General features: G+C 39.2%; 1 protein-coding gene across 1 annotated transcript in view; it reads left to right on the forward strand.

The window, feature by feature from the left end:
* PARD3 (par-3 family cell polarity regulator) overlaps positions 1-26290 on the forward strand; it is a 554870-nt gene that overhangs the window by 233907 nt on the left and 294673 nt on the right. The window contains 1 exon segment of the mRNA XM_070472024.1: positions 14421-14596. Coding sequence (XP_070328125.1) covers positions 14421-14596 — 176 coding nt within the window.

Consider the following 26290-nt stretch of genomic DNA (forward strand, 5'->3'; position numbering starts at 1 on the left):
AGCCCTGATCTTTCAGTCCTTGGTGTTGCAGGACTCCATGCTTCCTGGGAAGGGGTGTGCTCTCCATGGCTTGACTATCATGGCTGGGATTTGTCTCCTCCAGTTAGTGGTAGGTTAGCTTCACCAGTTTCCCTACTTATTAAGTGGGAGTAATAATGTAACCTGTATTTAGCCTTGTTCTGAGGAGATTATCAATTAATGCAGTAAGATTCTTAGCACACACATGACCCCATAGTAAATGTTCAATGAGTGTTAGTGATTACAGACTTAATTGGCTCGTTACAAATGATTAGGATGTATTTACTTTTACATGATTCTTTCCTCAACAAAAAGGAGGGATGGATTAGATTAGCTCTGAAAGATCTCTGCACTTTGAAGGTAACACAAACAGACACAAGGCCATATGTTTCAGAAATATCCAGTCTTATTGCCGCCTTGCAGCAACCAGGGCCAAATGGCTTTATGAATAGCCAGGATGTATAAGGCTCTTAGCAAGGAATTAATTTGAAACTGGAACACTCAGGACAGGAGAGTGGATAATGAGCTGTTTGAATGCTTTCTTAGTCTGCTGTCAGGCTCCCCCAGATAAACTAGCATTCCTCCACCTTCCCCAGCCCCCGATTCCTTCCTCAGCTTCACTTTACAGCACTGATCACCTCATGACATTATCTGACCTTGTTTATCCATTGTCCTTCTCATCACTAGTAAAGGAGACGGACAAGGGATCTCTCTGGTGATTTGTATCACCAGAGTGTGTCGTCCTAGAGGGGTCACTTACGGGCAGCAACTAGAAGTGTGCCTAGCACACAGAAGGTGCTTGTCAGATATTTGTATTGAATTAGTGACTTTTTATACCTTCTTGTATAGCTTTTAGTACCATGAAGATTCAAGTTCAAGATGAAGAATCTATATATGAGCATGATGATGCGTAGCGACTCTGGTGGAAGTTTACCACCTGAATGCTAAGAAGGGCTTTGCTTCTTAGCTGGCCCTTCCAGCTAAGAAATTCCCTCGCGGTCCAGTGGTAAGACTTTGCCTTCCAATGTAGGGGGTGTGGGTTTGATCCCTTGTTGGACAGCTAAGATCCTACATGCCTTGTGGCCAAGAAACAAAAACATAAAAGAGAAGCAAAATTGTAACAAATTCAATAAAGATTTTGAAATAGTCCACATTAAAAGAAAAAAAAACTTAAAAAAGGAGTTCCTTGCCATTGTGAAGTAGCTGATGACGGTTAATATGCTCATGAAATAATTATAAAGTCTACTTACATAGAGGACCTTCCTTATATAACAGAAAGTTGTACTTTCCTTAAATAATAGAAAGGATTACATCCTTAAAGAATGTACTTTCTTAAAGAAAAGAAAGTTGGCTCATGAAATAGGTGAAAAGCTGGTCCCTGGTTAGGAGAAAAATATTACACTTTTGTAGAGTATTATGAAATAAAGGTTAAAATAATAAAGGAATGGGAGAATAATTCTAATCAAAAGTTAACTTGACAGTTACTGAGTTACTTGAATCCTTAATAAAATAATAGAAGACAAATGTCAAAGGAGAAAGGGCACTGTGCATTTAGAGAGTATCTCCGAAACCATCAATAGGTAACATCAATTTTGAAAGACAGATGACTTGTCAGGTGAAGCTGATAATTTCAAAATTTAATTTACATGGTGGTTGAACTAAATTGGTACAGTGGAAGTCATATAAGGGATTTGATAGATATACATATAAAATTATATATGAAGAATTTAGATTTACTCACGCTCAAATATTTTCAGAGGAGAGCAAACACTGAGTGAAGAACAATAGTACAAAGTTAAAAATAAATAGTAGAATGTTGCTGAGATTCTTGATGAGAGAGTTTATCACTAATGTATCAGTTAGTAATTCTTTGAGCTTCTCCTAACAGAAACCACCCCCCCCCCTTTATTTTTGGTCTTCTCTGGCCATCTAATATCTGTAATTGTTTTTTCTTTGCTAAAAAGGTTGCCCTTATAATACTTGAGACAGTCAATATGAAAGGATGGAGATAGATGGTTAGTCACATTCATTCATACAACAACATTTTAGCAAACATTTGCTGAGCTGGGATCTAAGGGTGGAACCTCTGAGATCAACAAGGGAGATGGGTAAGAGAGCACTGGTCCTAATAGTGAAATTAACCCAAGGCGTGGACTCACCATGCTTTCAGAACCTAGGGACTCCTTAGAGAAGGAGGTGCTCTCCAGATTCTCAGAGTGGTCAAGAGAATGGACAAGAAGGGACGGAGGGGTCTGTGGCCTCTGGTCACTTCAGAGCACTCCAACTGGATCTCAGCATTGGGTGGAGAGGTGCCAGGGCTTGATCTGATGTCTTGTGACCCCACCGGATCAACCTCTCTGAGTTGTGCCGTCTGACAGGTACTTTAGTAAAGGTATGAGTGATGTGCAGGGGATGCATTCATGCATTCAGAGGTCTGGGCTGGAGGCAAGGAACACACGAGCTGATGAGAGCCCATCAAAATGTTGTAGCACAGCTAAAGAAAGTTTTAATGTGGCATAGTGGTAAAGAACCCGCCTTGCCAAGGCAGGAGATGCGAGAGACGAGGGTTCAATCCCTGGGTTGGGAAGATCCTCTGGAGAAGGAAATGGCAACCCACTCTGGTATTCTTGCCGGGAAAATCTCATCAACCCAGAAGCTCAGGTATAGCCAATGGGATTGCAAAGAGTTGGATGGCTCAGGTATAGCCAATGGGATTGCAAAGAGTTGGACCTGACTGAGCGACTGAGCACACACACAGCCCTGCGGAGTCTTCAAGTGCAATGGTGGGAGCAGCAGCCTGGATGTCAGGGTTACACTGGAAATGCAGAATTTCATCTTCCATGACCCAAGATCTGCGGAATCATCTTAACAAGATCCCTTGGTGTGTTGTATGCACATTAAAGTTGGAGGATTTCTGGATTAAACGACCCTGGTTGACTCGTCCAGGGCTCCCTCCCTGGTGTTCACTTTCTCCATCGCTTCTTTAATGCTACATTTTAGCCGCACAAATTTCTTGCTGTCGTTTTAATTGTGTAGAATTAAGTGTCTGCCCTCTGTCCCTGCAGTTTTCTCAATCTGTGTGTTTTCTTCCTCTCTCACTATCCCACTGGCCAAACACCACCATCTCCGTGATGAAACAAAACCCCAAACAGACAAACCTAAACCTTCAGTTCTGATGACTTATTCACTTCTTTGCTGGTTCAGCACCCTCTGGGGAGTTGTGGCAGTAACAAGTGTAGTGTTATTTCCTAGGAGCTGTGTGCTTAGGGGAGGCAGACCCCCAAACTCAGGGTAACAGCATGGCAGATACTTTGGTGGGGTCAGGCCATTAAAGGAGCACCTTGCCACTGAAGGTGTGTTCAGTGGCTTCCTGAGAGAGGAGACCTCAAGAGTGAGAAAGGACAGCCGGGTAAGATTGAGCCGTCCCTTCTGTCGAAGGCTTCGAGGATGCTCTGAGAAAGTGCCCTGTCCCGACCCCTGCGGAGGCTCTCAGTATTCCTCCTTTAGCACCGTGTCACCCTGCGCAGGGTTGGGTGATTAGTCCGCCTTCTCCATGGCACGACAGCCTCCACGAGGGCAGAGCCATGACTGTGCCCCACACTGAGCTCCCCGGGGACTGGTGGTCAAAAGCATCCATTGAGGAAGAGAGGGCGGTTTATGGTTCTGTACTGGGGGCTGGTGGGGAGAAGGCTCTAACCCACATGAGGGTGGGTTAAAGGAAAAGTGAGGGTAAAGCAGCCTTCTTTCTCCAAAGTTGCTTATCAAGGAAAGAACACAAGAGAGCAGCATCTGGAGAGGAATTGGAGGAAGTGGGATCGGTTCTTAAGATTTCTGAGTTGATTATTCAATCGACAAATATTAATGGAAGAAGGTATAGTTGGACCTCACTCTCTATGGAGGTTCCCACAAATATTTTTGAATCCTAATGCATGTATCTCCAGCAAGGACCCTGCCTCTTTTTCAGCGCTTATACTGTAAACAAGGTCCCTTTCATGGTCTACTGGGTGCCATGTTTTTCACATTTTTGTGCTTTTGGTTGGTGATCTTGCCATTCAAAATGACCCCCCAAATGTAAAATGCAGTTTTGTGGTCCTAAATCCAGCAAGTCAGATGTACCTCACGGAGAAAATACATGTTATTTCAGCTTCAGCCAGGCATGAGATTTAATCCTGTTGGCTGTGAGTTTAGCGTTCATGAATCAACCATATCAATGTGATGAAGAGTCTTTAAACAGAAACTCACAGAAAACATGGCCGTGCAGAGGCTCGGGCCTCACCCGCAGCCCCTCCCGGACTGAGGCCTCAGTGTTCTGAGTTCGGGGAGGGTGGGCAGTGGCCTCACAGTGTGGCTGCCGCGAGCAGCAGGAGTCAGGGACTTTCTCTCCTGGGGGCCGCTCCGGGCCCTGGGATCAGGCAGTGAGGACGGACAGAGCCGGACTTCACCCCCGAGCCCTCCCCGCCAGCCGGGCGACTGTCCCTGGAAATAGAGGACGTGTGCAGGGCCCAGCGCCCATCTGTGGGGGAAGCATTACCTCTCACGATAACACAGAATCCTCCCGGCCGCAGCATGCACCTTTTCTGTCCTCTCAACTTTCTCTCTCTCTGCTGCTGCTTTCTCCCCTCCTTTGCTTTTCCTCAATCCTGCTGTATCTTTGTCCTTCCTTTAAACTTCTCTTTAATTGCCTCTTTCTGAATCTGCTGCTGGATCAGACGGGATTGAGGAGCAGCCGCGGGGGCCCCTGGGCAGTGAGGACCGGGGTGGGTGGACGCCAGAGGCCGCCCAGGAGGGGAGACGTGGAAGTACCTGAGCTGGGAGCACATTGCGGGGAACCATTGGTGTGGACAGTCAGCAAGGCATGTGGCTGTGTGCAGAGGCGAGGAGACTGCTCTCGAAGACGTGGTTAGATGTTTTCAGTCTTGTGGCTACAGGCCTAGACCTCAAGACTTCTCACCTGGGGTTGTTTTTTTGGAGGGGGGCTTTTATTTAATATTTTAAATTGAGAGAACTGAGAATCACATGTAAGAAATAATATCTAGAGATTCCCTGTCTGTTTCCCTCACTGGTAAGATTTTGAAACACTGAAGTTTTAGATCCTAACAGCACTGAGACAACCCACTGATCTTATTCACTTCTCTCCATTTACTTGTACTCGTATGAATATTTGGGAGGTTCCTGATGAGGGCGGATGTACTATTTTTTTCCAGAATGGGAATCCTAATGATTCCAATTTCATATGCCTCAGAGAAATTCTTGAGTTTTTCTTTGTAAATATTTTCACATGACATTAGAACACTGAGTATTTGTTTCCCTCTTGACTCTCATATGTGATATGTATATCACATATACATATGAGGATATGTATCTAAGATTCAGTGGGACCTTTGAACTCATCGTCTTATCTATAGAAATGGGTTTTAAACTCAGTCTTCCCAAGAATCTCCTGTTATTTCTAGTGAAGGGTAAGCATACTGTGGTGGCTATGACACGTCTTAATTCTTCCTGGATAGCAGTGTGGTCACATCCAAATGACACGGAATGGGGAGTCTATTGACAAGCACTCCAGGGACATCTAGGCTCAGAGGAGTAGTGTAACCTTTGACCCAGCCCTACACTCTCTTTCTGGTCTCAGGTCACTCATCTGTAAATGTGGTATTTCAGTTTATCTCAGACCACCTTCCAACTATAGTGTTCTTTATTTATAGCTTGTAAATTTTGTAGGGGTGTGTGTATGTGTCTACATGTGTGTGTGTATATATATATATATATATATATGATAACAGGGTAATAAAATTCATTTTTTTGTCCTTCTCTCTGAGTCATCTGCTGTTTTTTTCAAAGCTTATTTCCTGTCTTGCCTTTCCTCAGACTTTTTCCAAGGATTTTATCTCCGTAAGTGAAATACAAATAAATACCTTTATAAATAGGGGCACTTTTATATTGGAAGGTGGCAATTCTGTTGTCATGTTTTTCTCCCCATGGCTTGTATTAATAACTTCTCTCCTCACTGTGATATGTGTCTTTAAGAAATGTGTTATTGCCAAAGATGGCGGAGATGGTCTCATTTTGCATGAAGCATAATTTTGCTGTTTGCATCATATGTTCTAACACATGTGTCAACTGTGTGTTATTTTTAGATTTGATTAAACACCTTGATGGCTGGTGTCTGTCTTCTTGGAAAAGACTTCTTCATTGCCTTGGGTGGTTAAATGATTTAAATATCACTGGAAGAATAAAAGAAGAGAAACATTGGGAAAACTGGCTAGGAGTATAACCGTTAAAAATGTATATATCTGACCTTTTAAGTATTGCTCTAATTAATTATTAGATGTTCCATTTTTTTCACTTATTTAAAAGGCACCTTATCAAGAGAGGCAAATTAATATTTACAGTGCATTAGTGCCAGAGAGAATTTGAAGGTTTATCCACTCTTCAAAGGAAGGCACACATCAAACAGCCTCCACCACCACCCAGGACCTGGTGACATCGTCCCCATCTCTGGGTGCTTCATCCAGTAGCTTAATTATTGAAGATCTTCATCTTTGAATTTTCTTTAATATTTCAGAGCCATACTTTGAAAATCTATATATTCAATAAATCAGAGATTACCAGGAGAGAAAGTTTTATTATTGTGTTTTGAGAAGTATTGATTTTCCTAAAATGGAGGGTAAGGAATGATAATAATAATGACCAAATTACCTTAAATGATAAGCTCCCATTATTTCTAATTGCTTGCAAGAATGCAAATTGCACAGGATTATTAGTAATGCTGAAAAATTGTGAGCCCTAGAAACATGAAGCAAATTATAGGCAAAAAGGCTGTATTTGTATTTTATTTCTCTGAGGCCAAGACAAAATTGCATTCTTTTATGCAATATTTTGCTTTATCAGGACAGTGAGAGGTGGGGAGCTTGTCAAATGAATCAGGCAGTTGTGTTTCATGCTTCATTTTGTTGATAAGGTCAGACCTCTGGAGTAGTCTCTTTCCTCAAAATCATGTTCAAGTCATCCAAAGACCTGAAGGCAGTTGTGGCTACTTCTGCGTTGTAACCCATAACTCTTGTACATTTTTCATTCTTCTCTGAGGCAACTGTTAATGACACTACTTTGAGATGCTTTTATATTTTTTTCTAGTGCCTCTTCATAAATGGTTTTAAGTTCTGTTTAGGATGAGGTTTGGTGGATGATTATCAGTATAGGAGCATATGATCCTGTATGGAATCAAACAGAAAGTTTTAATGCTAAATCTCTGATTTTACAGATGGGGACACTGAGGTCCAGTGAGGTGGACTAACATGTTGGGATTACACATCTAGGCAGGTGGTGGTTCTTTTTTTCTTTTCGGTAGACTGAACAGTTTTATTTGTGCTTTATAGTTCTAAAATCTGCTTACTTGATAGACTGTTGTTGGTCAGTCGATAGGTTGTGTCTGACTCTTGCGACCTCATGGACTGCATCAAGCCAGGCTTCCTTGTCCTTCACCTAGTAGTCCCTAGACTACTAGGAGGGAAAAGGTACAAACCAACACGTACAGTATGAGCCCGTTTTTGTGAAATAAAGCAGAAACACACTAGGAATACAAAAACTAAAGGCAAAGGCTGAAGTGAATGTTAACCAAAGTTATAAAAATTATAGCTCTTTATAATTCTTCATCCAAGTACGTGGTCAGTTCAGTTCCATTCAGTTGCTCAGTTGTGTCTGACTCTTTGCCACCCTGCAGACTATAGCATGCTGGGCTCCCCTGTCCATCACCAACTCCCGGAGTTTACTCAAACTCATGTCCATAGAGTCGGTGATGCCACCCAACCATCTCATCCTCTGTCGTCCCCTTTTCCTCCTGCCTTCAATCTCCCAGCATCTTTTCCAGTGAGTCAGTTCTTTGCATCAGGTGGCCAAAGTATTGGAGTTTCAGCTTCAGCATCAGTCCTTTTAACGAATATTCAGGACTAATTTCCTTTAGGATGAACTGGTTGGATCTCCTTGCAGTCCATGGGACTCTCAAGAATCTTCTCCAACACCACAGTTCAAGAGCATCAATTCTTTGGTGCTCAGCTTTCTTTATATAGTCCAGTTCTCACATCCATACATGACTACTGGAAAAACCATCACTTTGACTAGATGGACCTTTGTTGGCAAAGTAATGTCTCTGCTTTTTAATAAGCTGTCTAGGTTGGTCATAACTTTTCTTCCAAGGAGCAAGTGTCTTTTAATTTCATGGCTGCAGTCACCATCCGCAGTGATTTTGGAGCCCAAGAAAAGAAAGTGTCTCACTGTTCCCATTGCTTCCCTGTCTATTTGCTGTGAAGTGATGGGACTGGATGCCATAATCTTAGTTTTCTAATGTTGAGTTTTAAGCCAACTTTTTCACTCTCCTCCTTCACTTTCATCAAGAGGCTCTTTAGTTCTTCTTTGCTTTCTGCCATAACAGTGATATCATCTGTGTATCTGAGGTTATTGATATTTCTCCTGGCAATCTTGATTCCAGTTTGTGCTTCCTCCAGCCCAGCATTTCTCATGATGTACTCTGCATATAAGTTAAATAAGCAGGGTGACCATATACAGGCTTGACGTACTCCTTTCCTGATTTGGAACCAGTCTGTTGTTCCATGTCCAGTTCTAACTGTTGCTTCCTGACCTGCATACAGATTTCTCAGAGGTCTGGTAATCCCATTCTCTTGAAGAGTTTTCCACATTTTGTTTTGATCCACACAGTAAAAGGCTTTGGTGTAGTCAATAAAGCAGCAGTAGGTGTTTTTCTGGAACTCTCTTGCTTTTTCAATGGATGTTGGCAATTTGATCTCTGATTCCTCTGCCTTTTCTAAATCCAGTTTGAACATCTGGAAGTTCATGTTCAAGTACATGGTCAGTACTGTAATACTGCATATCATAGCTTCTCCTAATCTGTATTCAATTTTTTTATCTTTCTAATGGTGTCATTTAATGAACATCTATTAATTTTAATGGAGATTTGGATCCTTTGCATCACGAAGAACATCTCAGGGAGACTGTTAGGCAAAACTCTATTCATAGTGATCCAGAAACATATTTTGTGTTGTTCACTGAGTTGATATTGAACCAAAGGTGCCCAGACACTAATGGGTAAGATGAGTCCCCTTGGCACAAAATAAGATGGTAGCCCCAAATGTATTCCTCACTCAGCACAGCTGCAGTTTAAAGAAAAAGCCATTTTATCTGCTATTCTTGATGAGGCAGCAAAATGATAACTTTAAAAAAATCCTGACCGTTGAACATGCAATTTAATATTTTGTGTAACAACATAGGAGGCAGGCATAAAGCACTTGTACATGTTGAAAGTAGTGAAGGTGTTACTCTCTCAGTCGTGTCCAACTTTTTGTTACCCCATGGACTATAGCCCTCCAGGCACAGCTCATCTATCCAAACGATTTCCCAGGCAAGAATACTGGAGTGGGTTGCCCTTTCCTTCTGCAAGGGATCTTCCTGGCCCAGGAATCCAACCCTGGTTTCGTGCATTTCAGGTGCACTCTCTCATCTGAGCCACCAGGGAAACTACATATTGAGAAAAACTTTTATATGATGATTTGAGTTGTAAGCTAAGATAACCATTTTTAATGGAGAAGTGCTTTTATTTGAAAGAAGAATGAAAAAGCTGTGTTTATTCAGACTTTGGTTATTTGGCAGAGTTTCTAAAAAATGGATGAACTGAGCCTGTCATTACATGGAAAACAACTTACAGTGTTCATTGCCAAAGATAACATTCAAGCTTTAAATTCTAGTAGAATTAGATTCTGGAGAACTTATATCTCATTGTGAGCATGATAACGTCCCAATACTTAATGATTTTTCTGATGGAATTGGTAGTAATATTCACATATGTGATTTTCTGCTATAAAGAAATATGTCAACATTTTGAGGGTTGGTTTAACCTAATTACGAATATGTTCCAAGTAATTGTTGCAAAATTTTTCATGGGTAGAAGATCCGTTCAAAGAGCAAGATGTAACAAGAGAACAAGATGTTTGCATTCTATATTGCAGCTAACCTTCGAGTCAAGTTTTGATGTGGTATCAAAGATTTATAGTTATCTGAGGAGATTAATTTTTATTTTCTTTATTTGACTGCACTGAGTCTTAGTTCTCTAGGCCAGAATACTGGAGTGGGTAGTCTCCCTTCTCTAGGGCATCTTCCCAACCCAGTGATTGAACCCAGGTCTCCCACATTGCAGGCAGATTCTTTTCCAGTTGAGCCACTTAGTTATGACACATGGGCTTTTAGTTGCTGCATGTGGTATCTAGTTCCTTGACCAGGGATCCCTGGGCCCCTTGCATTGGGAGTGTGGCATCTTAGCCACTGGACCACCAGGGAAGTCCATCTGAGAAGATTATTAAAATTCTATTTCCTGTCGCAGCTAAGTGTCTGTGGAGTTCTTTTTTTCTTTGTATACTTGGTCATATTGCAGCAGGTTAATGAAGAAGCAGAAATGAGAATCCAGATGTCTGCTGCTAAGCAACATGTGAAACAGTGCCCCTCTCCAGCTTCATATGCTTTGTTTTGTAAAATTATTTTCATAAAATTCTGTTGTTTATGTTAACATGTAATAGGTTTATTATTGTTAACTTAAAAATGAATGAATAAATATTAAAAAACTTTTTTTTCATTTTCACTTCTAGCATGGTATATGCCTAGCTATACCCCACATAAACAGAAGTTTTTTGGGTTCTTCAGTAACTTTTAGGGTAAGAAAGGGTCCTGAGGTCAAAGTTGAGAAATACTGGTATAGGTATCTGTCCCTTGGGGCATGCTTCGTCATCTTATGCATCATACTTCCTTTATTGAACAAGTAGAGATTTTTTATTTTTTTCCTTCATTTTCTTTTCCCCTCTCCTTTTAACATTTTTGGAATTGGGATTCCTCTTGTTTCAGTTTATATGTATAGTTTATGTAATAGTCCTTCAACTCTCCCAAATCTAATGATGCTATTAAAATCTGTGTTTGATTTCTCAGTGTATGTAATTTTACTTTGAAAACACTGCAAAATTCTTCCCCTTTACAAAATTGAGACTGACATTTATATCTGCAAGTAGCTAGAAGTGGAGTTTATTTTTCAATGAATGGGCGAATAACAGAATTAATTTCATGATTTGGGTGGTGATGGTGCTCTGACCAAGGAGCCTCAAGTTCTGGCCAGAAAACTCTCCCCATGCTCTTCCTGTCACTTATCAGGCTCCACTTACTGGTCTGTGAAGTGAGTCATGTGTTTCTCCACTGGGCCTGCATGCATGCTAAGTCAGTTCAGTTATGTCCAACTCTGCGACCCTATGGACTGAAGCCCACCAGGATCCTCTGTCTATGGGATTCTCCAGGCAAGAATACTGACTGGAGTGGGTTGCCATTCCCTCCTCCAGGGGATCTTCCTGTCCCAGAGATCTAACCTGCATCTCCTACAGCTCCTGCATTGCCGGTGGATTCTTTACCACTAAGCCACCAGGGAAGCCCCCTTCTCCATTAGGATTAATGCTTAAAATAAAGATTCAGATCCTTTCAAGTCATTGACTTCTTAATGTTATTTAATATGTGCATGCGTGAGTATAAACTGGATGAAAATGACATAACTTTCACACAGCCATAAAATGAAGAAATTATAAACCAATAAAAATGTAAATTGTCACTATCAGCGTGAGACACTGTCTAAATCGCAGCCAGCATGAGTGTGGACATGCGGTATGTTATGGTGTCTTCACATTTGCTACCTGTGTGCTCTTTGATGACTGTTCTTACAGCTCATCAACTGCAAGGAAACCTGACTTCAAGATCATCATGCTGTCACTTGGCATTCCTTTGCTGAGAACATATTGTTTACTTTTCAAAATGAGTTTTGATCTCCTGCGGCATCCTTCATCGTGTGGTTTGTGTCAATGCTGCCTGCGGTCTGTGCCCTGGCATCTCCCCAGAAGGGGCAACTGAAAGGTCTGCAGTCCCGCTATAACTCCACCTCTTCTTGAATCCACTTTCTTCCCCTGCATCTCTAATTTTGAGGGTTACAGATGCAAAGAGGTACAAAGTGCTAATTATTTGTGTCTGTTTCAGACTAACAGATTAACACAGTGATCATGACTTTTCAGAAGACGATGATCCTAATTATTTATCTAATCTGAATCGGGTCTGCAGTGTATTTCTCTTGGGGAGAATTTCAGAAACAAGTTGAGTAAGCTGTTTTATTGTGTTCAGTTGAATTCATTGAAATTTATAGTCCCTGAATTTATTTGGGGGTGAAATGTAGTTTCATGTACTTTTTTATTTTATCATTGTCGGGACTGCTTTTAGTCATTGCTTCTTGACCATTTTTAAGGCCTTTTGTGAACTAATAGTGCTTCTTTTAGACTTAACACACACACACACACACACACACACACACACACACACACACACACACAAATATAGGTATACATAGTTCGTTAACAACCAAGCAATCAGCAACCCTGTAACTGGAGGCAACAGAACCCATATCTAAGGAGCAGTATTTTAATTTCCCAGAAGTATTTTATTCTCCCTCCTCCCCATTTTGTTGCTTTTCTGCTTACATTTTTGATGTTTGAATCTGAGAACAATTTTTTTTTAATTGGGAGAGGACTTTTTTATGGTAAGAGCGTAGTACTATTAACACACCTAGATCCTTAGAGGTATATTTTTGTGAACTTGTTTTTGAGAGTGATTGTATAGTTCTTTGTTTTGTTTTGTTTCTATTTTTTTGGTATAAATTATAAGCAGTAAGGACTGTCACATGTTTTTACATACACTTAAAAACTGGAAATTATTCTTTCCTGTAATTTTCCTGTATGTATTTCTCTTAGCAATTTAAGATAAACACCAATAGTATTAAATTAAATGTTCAATGTATTTTTTTCTCTGGTTATGTTACTTAGACTCTTTATTGGTTATCAAATCCTCATGATGTGGAAGTAAATGTTAAATGCAATATTTTATTATGATTCATATGCTTCTCTGATCATTTATATATTTTCTCTGATCGTTTCTAATTTGCTTTAACATATTTGAGACTATTGGATTGACAATGGTTTAAATGTAACTGTTAACACATATAAATCATCTATCCTTAGTTTCACATCCTCAAGGATCTCCATAGCCACACATTGACCCGATGCATCAATATTCCAAAATTGTTTCTCATAGAATAAATGATGAGTTTACTCCTTCTCCATTAAAACTGTTTTGTTTGAGGCTTTTAATAAATATTTACCCTGCATCCTAGGTTTTGTAAACAAATTGCTCTAAGCGTTAATTTAATCTAAAATTTTGTCGTATGTTTATTATGCTTTCCGCTCAGTTGACGTGTGGGGCTTTTGGTTCTGATTCTCAGTGTTACAGATGCATATGCCTGTGTTCTTCTACCTGGTTTTCTAGTGTTTCTTTTCCGTTGTCACAGTCATCACATCTGCTAGCATGTACCCAGTGCTACCATACGAAGGCTGACCTGAGTTTGTTATTGATTTTTGTTAGAGTAATTGCAAACAGAATACAGCTGATAAAACACCACCTTTTATGTAATTGTGTATGTGAGTATATGGCAGGTACTACCTGAGTATACTACCATGTGGTGCAGTGGTCAAGAATCTGCCTGCCAGTGCAGGAGATGCAAGAGACAAGAGTTCGCTCCTTGGGTTGGGAAGATCCCCTGTAGAAGGCATGGCCACCCACTCCAGTATTCTTGCCTGGAAAATTCCATGGACAGAGGAGCCTGGTGGGCTATAGTCCATGGGATTGTAAAGAGTTGGACTCATTGACAGCATGCCACTTGCATATTGGTGTTCTACTTTTAAGATTTCATTATCTAAAGGATAAGAAATATGTTTGTGCTTTGCACTTTCTGATAATACTTTGTTGAGCAAAAGAAATATTTTATTCAACAGATTTATTTACTAGCAAAGCCAAACCAATGTCAGGATGATAATAGCAGCAATGGTTATTTTTGTCACTCTCTGTTGAGTGCTCACCGTATATCAGGATCTGTTTTAGGCAGTCTATCTCATTTAGTCCTTGCAGTCCCCTTAGGTGAGAAGTGATGTTTTATTGCTGTTTGTGCAGGAAGGGACCAGGGAGAGGACAGTGAAGCCACTTGCCTAGAGCTACACAGGTAACAGGTGTGAAATGCAGATACACCTGGCCGTCTTACTCCAGAGCAGGTGATCCTGTGGATAAGTATTCTTTCATCCTGTAGACATCCTGTTTCTTTCACAGTGAAGTCTTTTAAAGAAACGAATGGAATTTCTACTTAGGATGCTCACCCGCTGTCACCTTAAAGTGTTACTCTACTCTTTAATCTTTGGGACTTAACTATCTTTATTCTCACACACAGTTTTCAGGTGTTAGGTTATCTCTTAAAAACACAATGCTTTTTTGTGTTACAGATATGCCTCTTCACGTCCGACGGAGCAGTGACCCAGCGTTAATTGGCCTTTCCACGTCTGTCAGTGATAATAACTTCTCTGAAGAGCCTTCAAGGAAAAACCCCACACGCTGGTCGACAACCGCTGGCTTCCTCAAGCAAAACACTGCTGGCAGTCCTGCAGCCTGTGACAGGAAGGTGAGCGCCCCTCGTTCGTGTCTCCTTCAGGCCAGTGAGGGCTGGCGCCCATGGGCTGGAACTTTTGTGTCCACAGCATCCCCACCGTGTCCTCTGTGACCTTCACGCCAAAGTTCCAAGAGCTTCCTTATTTTGTATTGCCCTTGAATTTTCTGATAAAAATCTGTGTTATTTTTTCATTTTTTTGAACTGATAACATGTTCATGTGGTTAAACATGACAACTTTCAACATGAAGCACATACACGTAAGGTCGCTCTCAGACTGGTCTCTTGGCTGCCCTCGTCTCTGTCCTCTTCAGCAACCGTCTTAGGAGCTTTCTGCGCGTCCTCAAAGGGGTATTTTATCAGTGTGTAGGTGTGTATCCACATTGGCCCCGGAGGTACGCTAAAGAAATCACAGCATATGGGTTGTTGAGGATGAAAGTGGACGTTGTCCACGGTCATTTGCTCTCACTATGCAATTGTTAATTTTATCTTCATGCGAAATGAAAGTGCACTGTCTAGTCTTAATAATATTCTCTTCTTTGACCTGATTTAATTTTGTCCGTGACCTAATTTATTTAGTCTAAATAAACAAACGTTATTTTAGTCTATTTAGCCTACTTTTTTCCACTTTGTATTAACAGTCTTTGTCATATATTCCTTATCATCCCGTTCTGTTAGATCTCTAACCTTTTACCCAATGAGCTGTAAGCTGTGCTTGTCATTTTCACTGCTGAATTTATAAAATAGATTCTCAGCAAACATCTATTGAATGAATTAATGACAAATTTTCAGTTCAGTCTGTAACTGAGCACTGTATGTATTGAGAAGTACAGAAGCATATTAATCACATATTAATAGTAAAATCACTTCAGTCATGTCTGACTCTGTGACCCCGTAGATGTCAGCCCACCAGGCTCCCCTGTCCCTGGGATCCTCCAGGCACGAACACTGAAATGTAGCTTGGTATTTGCTTGATTTAGCCTTTGCATCTATGTTAAAATACCTTTTAAATTTCTTTTAACTTAGTTTCACATTTCAACAAACTCCTTTTTGTACTAGTTTGTGTAAAGAAAAAAGATGGAATATATAAGATTAAACTGAGAAGGCTCTATTAAGAAAAGCAATGTACTGTAGTCTCTGCTTATTTTGGATGAGAGGTTTAACTGTTAGGCTCATTCTTCTGATCTATTTTATTAGATATGTGATGAGTATCTTATTGAGATTAGCCTGAAAATTTAGAATTTTTTATCACACAACAAACTATTCAAAGAATCTGGTTTCTGAATAGGCCTCGCGACCTTTCATTTATGTTTGGAACAGACCTGATTTACTTGGATATTCACAAATATATGGCTTCCCTGGTGACTCAGATGGTAAAGCGTCTGCCTGCAATGTGGGAGACCTGGATTCGATCCCTGGGTTGGGAAGATCCTCCGGAGAAGGCAATGGCAACCCACTCCTGTATTCTTGCCTGGAGAATCCTATGAATGGAGGAGCCTGGTAGGCTACAGTCCATGGGGTTGCAAAGAGTTGGACACGATGGAGCCCCTTCACTTCACTTCACAAATATATAACAAGTCAAGTTGGTAGTTTAAAAATATTTATTCCTTTTAGAAAGGTTTTTGCTTAGTTGTAGGATAGTGCGTCAGAACTCACTGAAGAAATGAAGGTTTTCTTTCTACCTCATTCAACATCTTGTCTGTATGAGTCAGCTTCACTTGTAGCGAAGAGAACCACAGGAGCTATTTTAGACATAAAAGAACTTAATATTGAGAATTTGTGTTTCAGAAAATCACTGGAAGGGCTGGCAGAGCAGGCCATAGTCTGGGCCCCCAGGGCTTTCTGGACAGTCTGGCTGGTCTGAGGAGTGGGTCCAAGACCTAATGTCCCCATGCCTGCATCTGCTCACTAGACATTAGCACCATCTCCTCATGTGCTCACCTTGCCTCCTGTCACCTGTGTACCTGACCTGAACCCAGGAATACCCCAGAAAACACCACCATTTCCACTGCTTGCCACTAACGATAGCCCAAGAAAATCTCTATTTCACAATTATCATTAACATCACAGGCTCTTGAATCCCAATGAGCAGAATGAAGTTTGCTCCAGATACTTGTCTACAGGGGCGTTTTTTTCCTGGGAAATGAACTTTAGTGTTCTAGCCTCCAGAGCCCACAGAGGCTACCTGGAGCAGATGGGGATCCTTCTGGCCAGTTCTTTTTAAAATAACATGTATCTATCATTGTAAAAATGTGGGCAACTAGTAGCACAGAACAAAACTATAATATCCTATTTCGAAACTCAGCTTAATACAGATGTTAATGATCACACACACAAAGTTGGAGTCATTCTCTGTCTACATAGTTGCATCCTGATGATTTCTACATTTATTTCCATTTCCTGGGGATTTCCCCTGGTGTGAATTTTGTTAGAAATATTTTTGATGAATGCAAGATATTCCAGTGTAGAGTGTACTTCATCATTCTCTCATTGTTGGACATTTATACTATTTTTTCACATTATAAATATCAGTGCTATGAGATAAACTCGAATATAATTTTATTGGTTTTAAAAATGATTACTTTACCCAATAAACTTTTTTCCTATTGGGAGTGGCATTTAATGTAGCCAGATAGCCACACTATTCCTTAGCAAAGTCCTTGATTCACACACATATCTCTAGATGACTTCGTATTCACCTATGGCACATGTAAAAGGTAGTGTGCAGGGAATTTGTCTTTTGAATTGTCTTTGGCTTTACTTTTCAATACCTGTTTACTAAGTTTCCTGGTCTAGATTTTAAGCTGTTTGTAGTTTAGTCTGAGGAGTTTTTTTTTTTTCTTTTTAACATGTATATGTCTGATAATGCTGTCTTATTTTCTGTAAATGACTTGTGATGTTTACAGTATTAAGGAAGAATGCTTGAAGGAAAGCATACTTGCTTATTGGTATGAAATTTTATTTATTTGTGTTGCATCCATGAGAGCTCACTCATGCTGGGAAATTTCAAGATGTTATAAATTCTTATCAGTGTGTAGAGATTTAGGTTTTCTGTATAAAAACATGGAAATAAATTAGTTAAGCGTTCATGGTCCTGTGATTCATTGATCTCTGTGCTTGTATAAATCATCTGTTCTTGTATAACTCATCTGCATATGTAAGTAGTTTTCTATTTTTCCAAGTTAAATAAACAAAATGGTTTTGGAGTAACCAATCAGCTAAAGCCTCTTCTTTCTGAACAAGGCAGTCACAGTCAATTATCCCTTGTGGTTCAAAACCACGGATGAGAGATGGAATCTAACCAGGTTAAAGAGTGATACTGTGCTGTCAAGTTTAGAGGGCATAGTGCACAGACTTTGATGCTACTAAGCCAGATGAGAACTCAGAAACCAAGAGTGCTGCAAACTTCTGAATTTCTTAAATTTTGTCAGTTTTACCTGGCAATGAGGCATAGAGGGGAAGAGAATCTTGGCTTTTTTTTCCTGAGATCTCTGGAACATTGGCTCATTCCTGTTTTTCAACATTTTGTGGCTGACTGCCCTTTCCACCTCTTTGAGACCAATTTGCTCACACTGTGTGTGGAAGGTATCTTGCTAGAAGATGTATTGTCCTTTGAGATTTTGTGTGTGCAAATTAAATATTTCATCTTGGGAAAGAGTCAAGATATTTCAGTCAGTGTGAATATTTAAGTTGTCTTGCCACCTGTTCCGCCATCCTTGTTAGGTCCACGTCCCTATGAATGAAGTGGCCACCTAGGATGTGGACATAGTTTGACTTAATTCAGTGTAATGAGGCGCTTATCACAACCAGCCTGCCATGAGATTTCAGGGACAAGGTCTCTGTTCTGTTCATTGGGCAGTGGTTATAAGCTGTAGTTTCTTTCTGATAAGTAATAAGAGGTGTTGCTTAGAAGTAGATGTTTTTCTGGAACTCTCTTGCTTTTTTGATGATCCAATAGATGTTGGAAATTTGATCTCTGGTTCCTCTGTCTTTTCTAAAACCAGCTTGAACGTCTGGAAGTTCTCGGTTCATGTACTGTTGAAGCCTAGCTTGGAGAATTTTGAACATTACTTTGCTAGTGTGTGAGATGAGTGCAATTGTGTGGCAGTTTGAACATTCTTTGGCATTGCCTTTCTTTGGGATTGGGATGAAAACTGACCTTTTCCATTCCTATGGCCACTGTTGAGTTTTCCACATTTGCTGGCATATCGAGTGCAGCACTTTCACAGCATCATCTTTCAGGATTTGAAATAGCTCATCTGGAATTCCATCACCTCCACTAGCTTTGTTCATAGTGATGCTTCCTAAGGCCCACTTGACTTTGCATTCCAGGATGTCTGGCTCTAGGTGAATGATCACACCGTTGTGATTGTCTGGGTCATGAAGATCTTTTTTGTGTAGTCCTTCTGTGTATTCTGCCACCTCTTCTTAATATTTTCTGCTTCTGTTAGGTCTATGCCATTTCTGTCCTTTATTGTGCTCATCTTTGCATGAAATGTTCCCTTGGTATCTCTATTCAATAAATATAGTTTAATTTCCTGCCTTTTTTTGCTAATTTGTGATATATTGAGAGCATTTTTCTGTGTCTTGTAAATATTGATAGTTTGCACAATGTTCTGTTATGTAATGATTTTTTGGACTTGTTTATTAACTTTGGTGTTTCTTATTGTTGTTATTTAACATATTTATACATTTTCCTTTTTTTTGCTCTTATAAATAATCTTTAGAAGTATCCTCCAGAGGATATCCTAATATACCAATCATATGTTGACATCTCTGATTGTTTTCTTAGAATAGTTTTCTTAAGTAGACTTATTTGACCAAGGAAACAAACATTTTTAAGGCTATTGATAGTTATTTCCCATAAATTCATAAATGATAAAGTGAAAAGTATTTATGTTATGTAAAGAGATTTGTGATAATTCCTAGAGGGCTGGGCTGGGAAGTGAGAGGTAGAATGAAGAGCACCAAGAAGCACCTGGTACTCCTTCTGAATTCCAGTACTTACTGTTCTACTGAATAGCTTAATGGTTCCATTTGACTGCATCAGAATTATGTATGGACTTTTAAAAGATAAAACACATTGATACTGATAGATTCATTCATCTGTTTCAGGACATTTGTGTGTGTTTATTTAAAGCTCTTCTGTTGATTCCAGGAGGGTCTTTTTTAAAAGAACTTGGGTCCAGTTCAAAAGGGATGATATCTTTGCCTATCAAGAGAAGGCAAAGAAAAGTATAATTCTGATTTTGAGATGTTTTCTTTTTAGGTTAGATTTTCTGTCTTAGAATAGAATCTGGAACATTTAGCGTATTTGATTTTGTGACATTTCACTTCATTTCACACTCAGCTCTTATTTATCATTTTTAAATGAAAATCTATTATTGAGTCTTTTTAAAAAGTATAACAACACCCCATGGAGATATTAGATCCTATCGTATCAATACAAAGCTAGAACAGGAAATATTTTTCTAGATAGAAGCTATAATAAAAGCAGTGTTTTTGTTTATTGGTAATTTGTGAATCCATCCTGCCCCTAATCTTAGTTGAAAGTGCATTTGAATACATAAGGTCATTTTCTGGGACATCAAATTCCTAGCATTAGGGTCACCAATGCTAATCAGACATAAGAAACCTCCAGAGAACTCCTGCTACCTGTTTTATTGAGAGCGGGAATAAGAAAACTTTTACAGTTGATATGTAGACAATAAAATAGCAATAATCTTTGAATCCTATTTCATGTGATTATAAAGTAGCTGCTTGCTAGCTCAGTTATTCATTCATTTGTTCATTCACTGTAAAATGGTATTCTATATTTAGCTCTTTTTTGCTTCCTCCTCTTCTCAAACCTTTGGCTCCTTAGTCTGCTTCTTCTCATTTTTCTTTCTAATGTAGAAGACCAGTCATATTGGTAAATTTGAAAATACTAGTCCATTTTAGCAGAAGGCTAGTACAAAAAAGTTGTTCATGCCATCTAGTTACAGTAACCATCTAAAACCTCAAAGGATGGGTTAAGAAGTTTTTTAAAACCATGTTTTCTCTGTGTATAGCTGTGTTTAATTTTCTGCGAGATTGTTGTTAAGTTGCTAAGTTGTGTCAGGCTCTTTGCGACTCCATGAACTGCAGCACACCAGGCTTCCCTGTCCTACACCATCTCCTGGAGTTTGCTCAAATTCATATCCATTGAGTCAGTGATGCCATCCAGCCATCTCATCCTCTGTCATCTCCTTCTCCTCTTTCCCTCAATCTTTTCCATCTTCAGGGTCTTTTCCAACGAGTATGCTCTTTGTATCAGGTGGCCACAATATTGGAGCTTCAGCATCAGTCTTTCTAATGAATATACAGGGTTGATTTCCTTTAGGATTCACTGGCTCTATCTCCTTGCTGTCCAAGGGACTCTTAAGAGACTTATTCAGTACCACAGTTCAAAAGCATCAATTCTTCATTGCTCAGCCTTCTTTATGATACAGCTCTCACATCCTTACATGACTAGTGGAAAAACCATAGCTTTAACTGTATAGACTTTTGTTGGCAAAGTGATGTTTCTGCTTTTTAATACACTGTCTCAGTTGGTCATAGCTTTTCTTCCAAGGAGCAAGCATTTTTAAATTTTGTGGCTACAGTCACCATCTGCAGTGATTTTGGAGCCCAAGAAAATAAAATACGTCACTGTTTCCAGTTTTCCTCTATCTGATTAGCTTTGAGGGAAATCCAGCTGAGACCCAGGTCTATGACTAACCCGGTACAGTACAACACTTGTACTTTCTGTAAAAGACCACTAAAACTATAAATATCATTTATATTTTTATTTTGCATATTAAAAGATCTTAATTTGAATGCACTGCATCTTTGTGCTTTCAGTACTTAATGAATCTACTCGTTTCTGCAATAGGCTAACCTCAAGTGCCAAGCTCTACTAGTCTGAGTTTTTAATAGCCTAGACTCATCTTCTACTTCTGTGCCACATTTAGGAATGTAATCTCCCTCCACATGCTTTAAATATTATAATTTGTGTTCATAGTTATGAAATCTTAAGGTGGTATTGAGAAAATGGTTAAGCCTGGATATGATATTTTTACAGCTCACAAACCATTCCAGGAATATAAATCCAAAGCAAAGTCAGGATTCTTGTTTAGTGCCCTCAAAGTTACACATCATACAGATGGAAATGAAGATACCAAACCCATTTTCTTAATTTGAGGGAGGAGACCAGGAACTCATTAACTTACATTGAAGAAAAATTCAGGTATTCTTTAGACATGTAAAAGTACTTTGGCCTCATTTCATCTTTCTAAGTGGTTTCTATTTTTAATGTTTGATACGTTAGCTTCTAAACCTACCAATTCAGGTCATAAAGTTGTGGCCTGTCACTGAAGAGAAGAGCCTTGGTTGGCTGCTGGGACTGGGCTCCCTGGTGTTTGCCCTCCAGCTCTATCTTATTAATAGCTTGCATGTGTTCTAGGTGCCATCGTGTGGGCTTCTGTGGGGAGGTGTATTCCAGTCAACATTTTTTACAGAGTCGGGGTAGAAGTGGTTTCCATCTCTCCCATCTCCTAAGGGTACTGTTTCTGAGGTTTTGGTGTTTTTGTGTAGTGATAGCCAAGCTGATCTGAGTACTTGCAGGGTGTGTTACGTGTTGTATCTCATCCATTCACTCTCTGAAGTCTAAGTATTGTTACAATTCATTGATGAAGAGGTAGAGTCTGAAAGAGTTTAAATAATTCACCTTAGAGTTAAACCAACTGCTAAACAATAAAGTTATTAATCTCTATTAGCCAGTTTCACATTCTGTGCTCTTGATTTTACTACCCACTTTCCTACATGCTTACAGACTTTACATATTGCCCAATATTCATTTAGTTGTATATTTTAAACTGTAAAATATTTCATAACAACCTCATTTCTGTCACCTCTAAAACTTTCTGTTAGGCAATTAAAATAGATATATAAGAATAATCAGCATTTGTTATTAAAAAACTGGCATAATTTTAAAACCTTACCAAGTCTATATTATATCTTAGCATCTTAGTCTTGAGTAAAAATACGCTAGCTTTGTTAGTGTCACTAATCCTTTTGGTGAGTACCACTGAGCTGTACAGTTAAATATAGTTAAAATAGTGTGTTTTATATTATGTGACTTTTATCACAGTGGTGGTGCTGGTTTAGTCACTAAGTCATGTCCAACTCTTGTGACCCCGTGGACTGTAGCCCGCCAGGCTCCTCTGTCCATGGGATCCTCCAGGCAAGAATACCGGAGTGGGTTGCCATTTCCTTCTCCAGGGGATCTTCCTGACCCAGGAATCAAACCCGGGTCTCCTGAACTGCAGGCAGATTCTTTACCGACTGAACTATGAGGAAGCCCTTTATAATTAATAAACTTTATTACTTATTGCTGATTAGTGCTGACAGTTCTTATATTCCTTTTTATTGCTTAACAGAAAGTTTTAGAGGAGATAAAAATGATGTTCTATATTTTTCAAAAATATATCTGTGGAGATGCTTTACCCAGGAAACAATTGCACAATTAAGGGGAAAACTTCACCAGGACTAAATTGTATTAATAGATGGTCCCTGAGAACTTTTCACAAAAATGACTCAGTTGTTCTGCTAAACCACTCAGTCCATTGAACTTATGCTTAGAAAAATGTAAGAAGGAGCTGCAAATATTTACATTGTCACATCAATTGTATATGGTGCCTATTTTAGTAAGTTCTTTGGATATACATTGCTTTAAAATTAAGGTAAAATATTTTCAGATTTTAGCACCCTCTTTTACTATAATATATGCTTTAAAATCAAGGTAAAATATTTAGATAGGTAAACCTAAGTGATTCACATTGCACATTTAGGTGATATGTAACATGGCAGATATTTTGGATTCAGATGGCCACTCAAAATGTTTTTCTGTCTCTCCTTCACCTCCTTGCATCTGTTCCCTTCCACCCTCGCAGTTTGCTCCTGATGCAAAATGCGATTGTTACTTGCAATTTTAGTTTGAGATATGAACATTTGGAGTTATGTGTTTTTGAAAGAAAATGAAATGTAGATGGGTATTTTGTATCTTCAAAATAAGAAACAAGTAGCACTTTCTAAAATGTTTGAAAATTGTTTCAGATTCAAATTTGTTTTGCAGAGTCAAACAAGTGCTGCTTGTCATCTTTATTGTATTAATTGTTTGGAAAATGAGCCAGGCTCCGCAATGTGATCTGACTCACAGCATTTGCATCCTGTTTTTCCTTATACACTTGTTCTTGGTGGAAGGAGGATGGTCAGAAGTGGTCATCCCGACCTTACTGACTATGGGGTGCATGTGGCTGTAGGCCAACTAGGTGACCATGTTGATTTTATGAAATACTGTGAAAGAAACGAAACGGGAGCTGCTGTAACTGCTGCTTCCCTGTTAGCTCTTTTCCTTTGTTGCTCAGAATCCAGATGGAGACAGCATCTTTGAAACTGGAGAAAATATTATATTTTCCTCTGCCTCTACCTTCTCCTCACTCCCTGATGCGTATTTTCATAGGATAAAGGAGCTAATCCCAGCTGTATCAGACAAGAGACCATTGTATTTAAAACAGTTTTAAAGCAAACATTTTATTGCTCATGATTATTCCCAAGACTATGCAGTATTTATCAATGAACCAGCCGTCTCTAAGGTAAATATATTTTGTGATTCAAGAACTTGGGTGGTACTTTCTCATGGGAGAGGGTCATTGTGTAAGAATGGCTAGATATCAAAATTATATCATTACTCAGGTAAACCACAATTCCTGCTTAGATTGAGAGCGAGAGCTTGGAAATGTCATCATGCAGAAACTGGGCACTGAAGTGGGGAGGTAGAACCTTGGGAGCTGGTTAATCATCTTAATCTCTGTACAGTATTTGTCATAACTTCCCTGAATCCCTGTTTCTTCTTTTAGACAGTGAGCGGTTCAGTTGGATGTTCTCTACCTTTTTTCTTCCAGTTTTTAAAATTCTGTTTCTAAAGTTTTTCATAGCATTCAAACTGTTGAGGTGGGTTAGGAACAGCTGGGGACATTGGTTCGAAGAAGAAGCCTGACTGAGAATGAGTTTCACTGATCTTTTGCTTTTCTTGGATTTCCTGGTCTGCTCCACAGGCATATCTGGCCGCTTCAGAGAACCCTGTGTTCTGATGGTCACCTCTGGAAGCATTATGGCATTCATAAGTAGATGTACCTCCACGAGAAATTTGAACAACCCCTTTATCCTTTATGTTCATAGCCTGATGCACATCTGTGTTCCACGGATTACTTTTCTTACTGGATATCAAAACTGTTACCAAGCCTAGTTGTAAGTTGTGAGATAAAACTATAGCATCAAGCTTCTGGTTTTGTGAATATACCAACCTGAAAGATTTGCTGTGTGATAGGAAACTTATCTGCAAAGTTAATTTTAATTCTCAGATGTGTTCTTCCATATTGGAGAGTTCCAATGTGATTTTTTTTTTTATTTAACATTCCTCAGTGTGCCACTGATCCAAATGTAATTTTACTATTGCATATATTTCATAAAGGCTAGAAAAGATATGAGTTATAGTTCAAAATTAAAGGCCAGAATGAGTTTGAGAACTGTTTATAGTACTTTTAACATTTCAAGGAAAAAAAAAGAAAAACTGATGAAATTTGATGTGCCTGCTAGGAGATACTACTTTATACCTTAATTTTAAAATTGACTTGAATCAATTAATATTTTCAATTGTTTTTACTAACTCCTGTTTAATACTTAAACTCAGTTTATCAAGAAAATTAAAATAGTTAACAATAGTTATGAAATTTGAGCTAAAGTCATGCTGTAATACAGTTTTGGCATTCAAAATCTTTGGATTTTGGTTTTTTTTTTGGATTTTGACTCTTTAAAATTTTAAACAAGTTACAGTGTAAAGTGTAAATTAGTGTCTCTTGTTGCAAATTCTACCACATTTTAGTAGACAATATCATTTATAAATAGATATATAGTCTACTACTAGACAAAATTTTGTTTTGACAAAAATAATATGAATTTTGAATTTCCTTTTTGTCTTGTCATAGTTCTGCTCAGAAGTAGGAACAGATTTTAAAACACATATCATTTTCTTTGTCTCCTCTACCCCTGTTATTAATAATGATTAAGACTGTGAAAGATGGCAATTATCAAAATGGAAAGGAAGATGTATACATATATGTACCAGTATTTATGTTCATTTAGAGATGGGAATTACTACTAATATGGAAATGATTGCTTGACCTACCAGAGTTTCAAATAATGCTTTTCAGTTCATTCCACTTGAAAATAGACATGTGCCTAGTATGTGTGTGTGTGCTAAGTCGCTTCAGTCATGTCCAGTTCTTTGCAACTCTTTGGACTGTAGCCTGCCAGGCTCCTCTGTCCATGGGATTCTCCAGGCAAAAATACTGGAATGGTTTGCCATTCCCTTGCCAGGGGATCTTCCTGAACCAGGGTTTGAACTTGTGTCTCCTGCATTGGCAGGCAGATTCTTTACTGTTGACCCACCTGGGAAGCCCTCAAAAAGTGCCTTAATAGGCACGCAGTTGGTTTAAACTGATAGGGGCTGCCAAACTTTCTGACTTCATTTACAAGTTGGTTGTTGAACCTATGTTTTTGTGTGTGTGTGAGTCACTTTATCTATCCTCACCCTCTCTCTCCTCCTGACCAACCCTCTCAACTCCTATTTGTATCTGTGAAGTGGTATGA

Source organism: Odocoileus virginianus, chromosome 9 (genome assembly GCF_023699985.2).
Source record: "Odocoileus virginianus isolate 20LAN1187 ecotype Illinois chromosome 9, Ovbor_1.2, whole genome shotgun sequence".
Classification (NCBI taxonomy): Eukaryota; Metazoa; Chordata; class Mammalia; order Artiodactyla; family Cervidae; genus Odocoileus; species Odocoileus virginianus.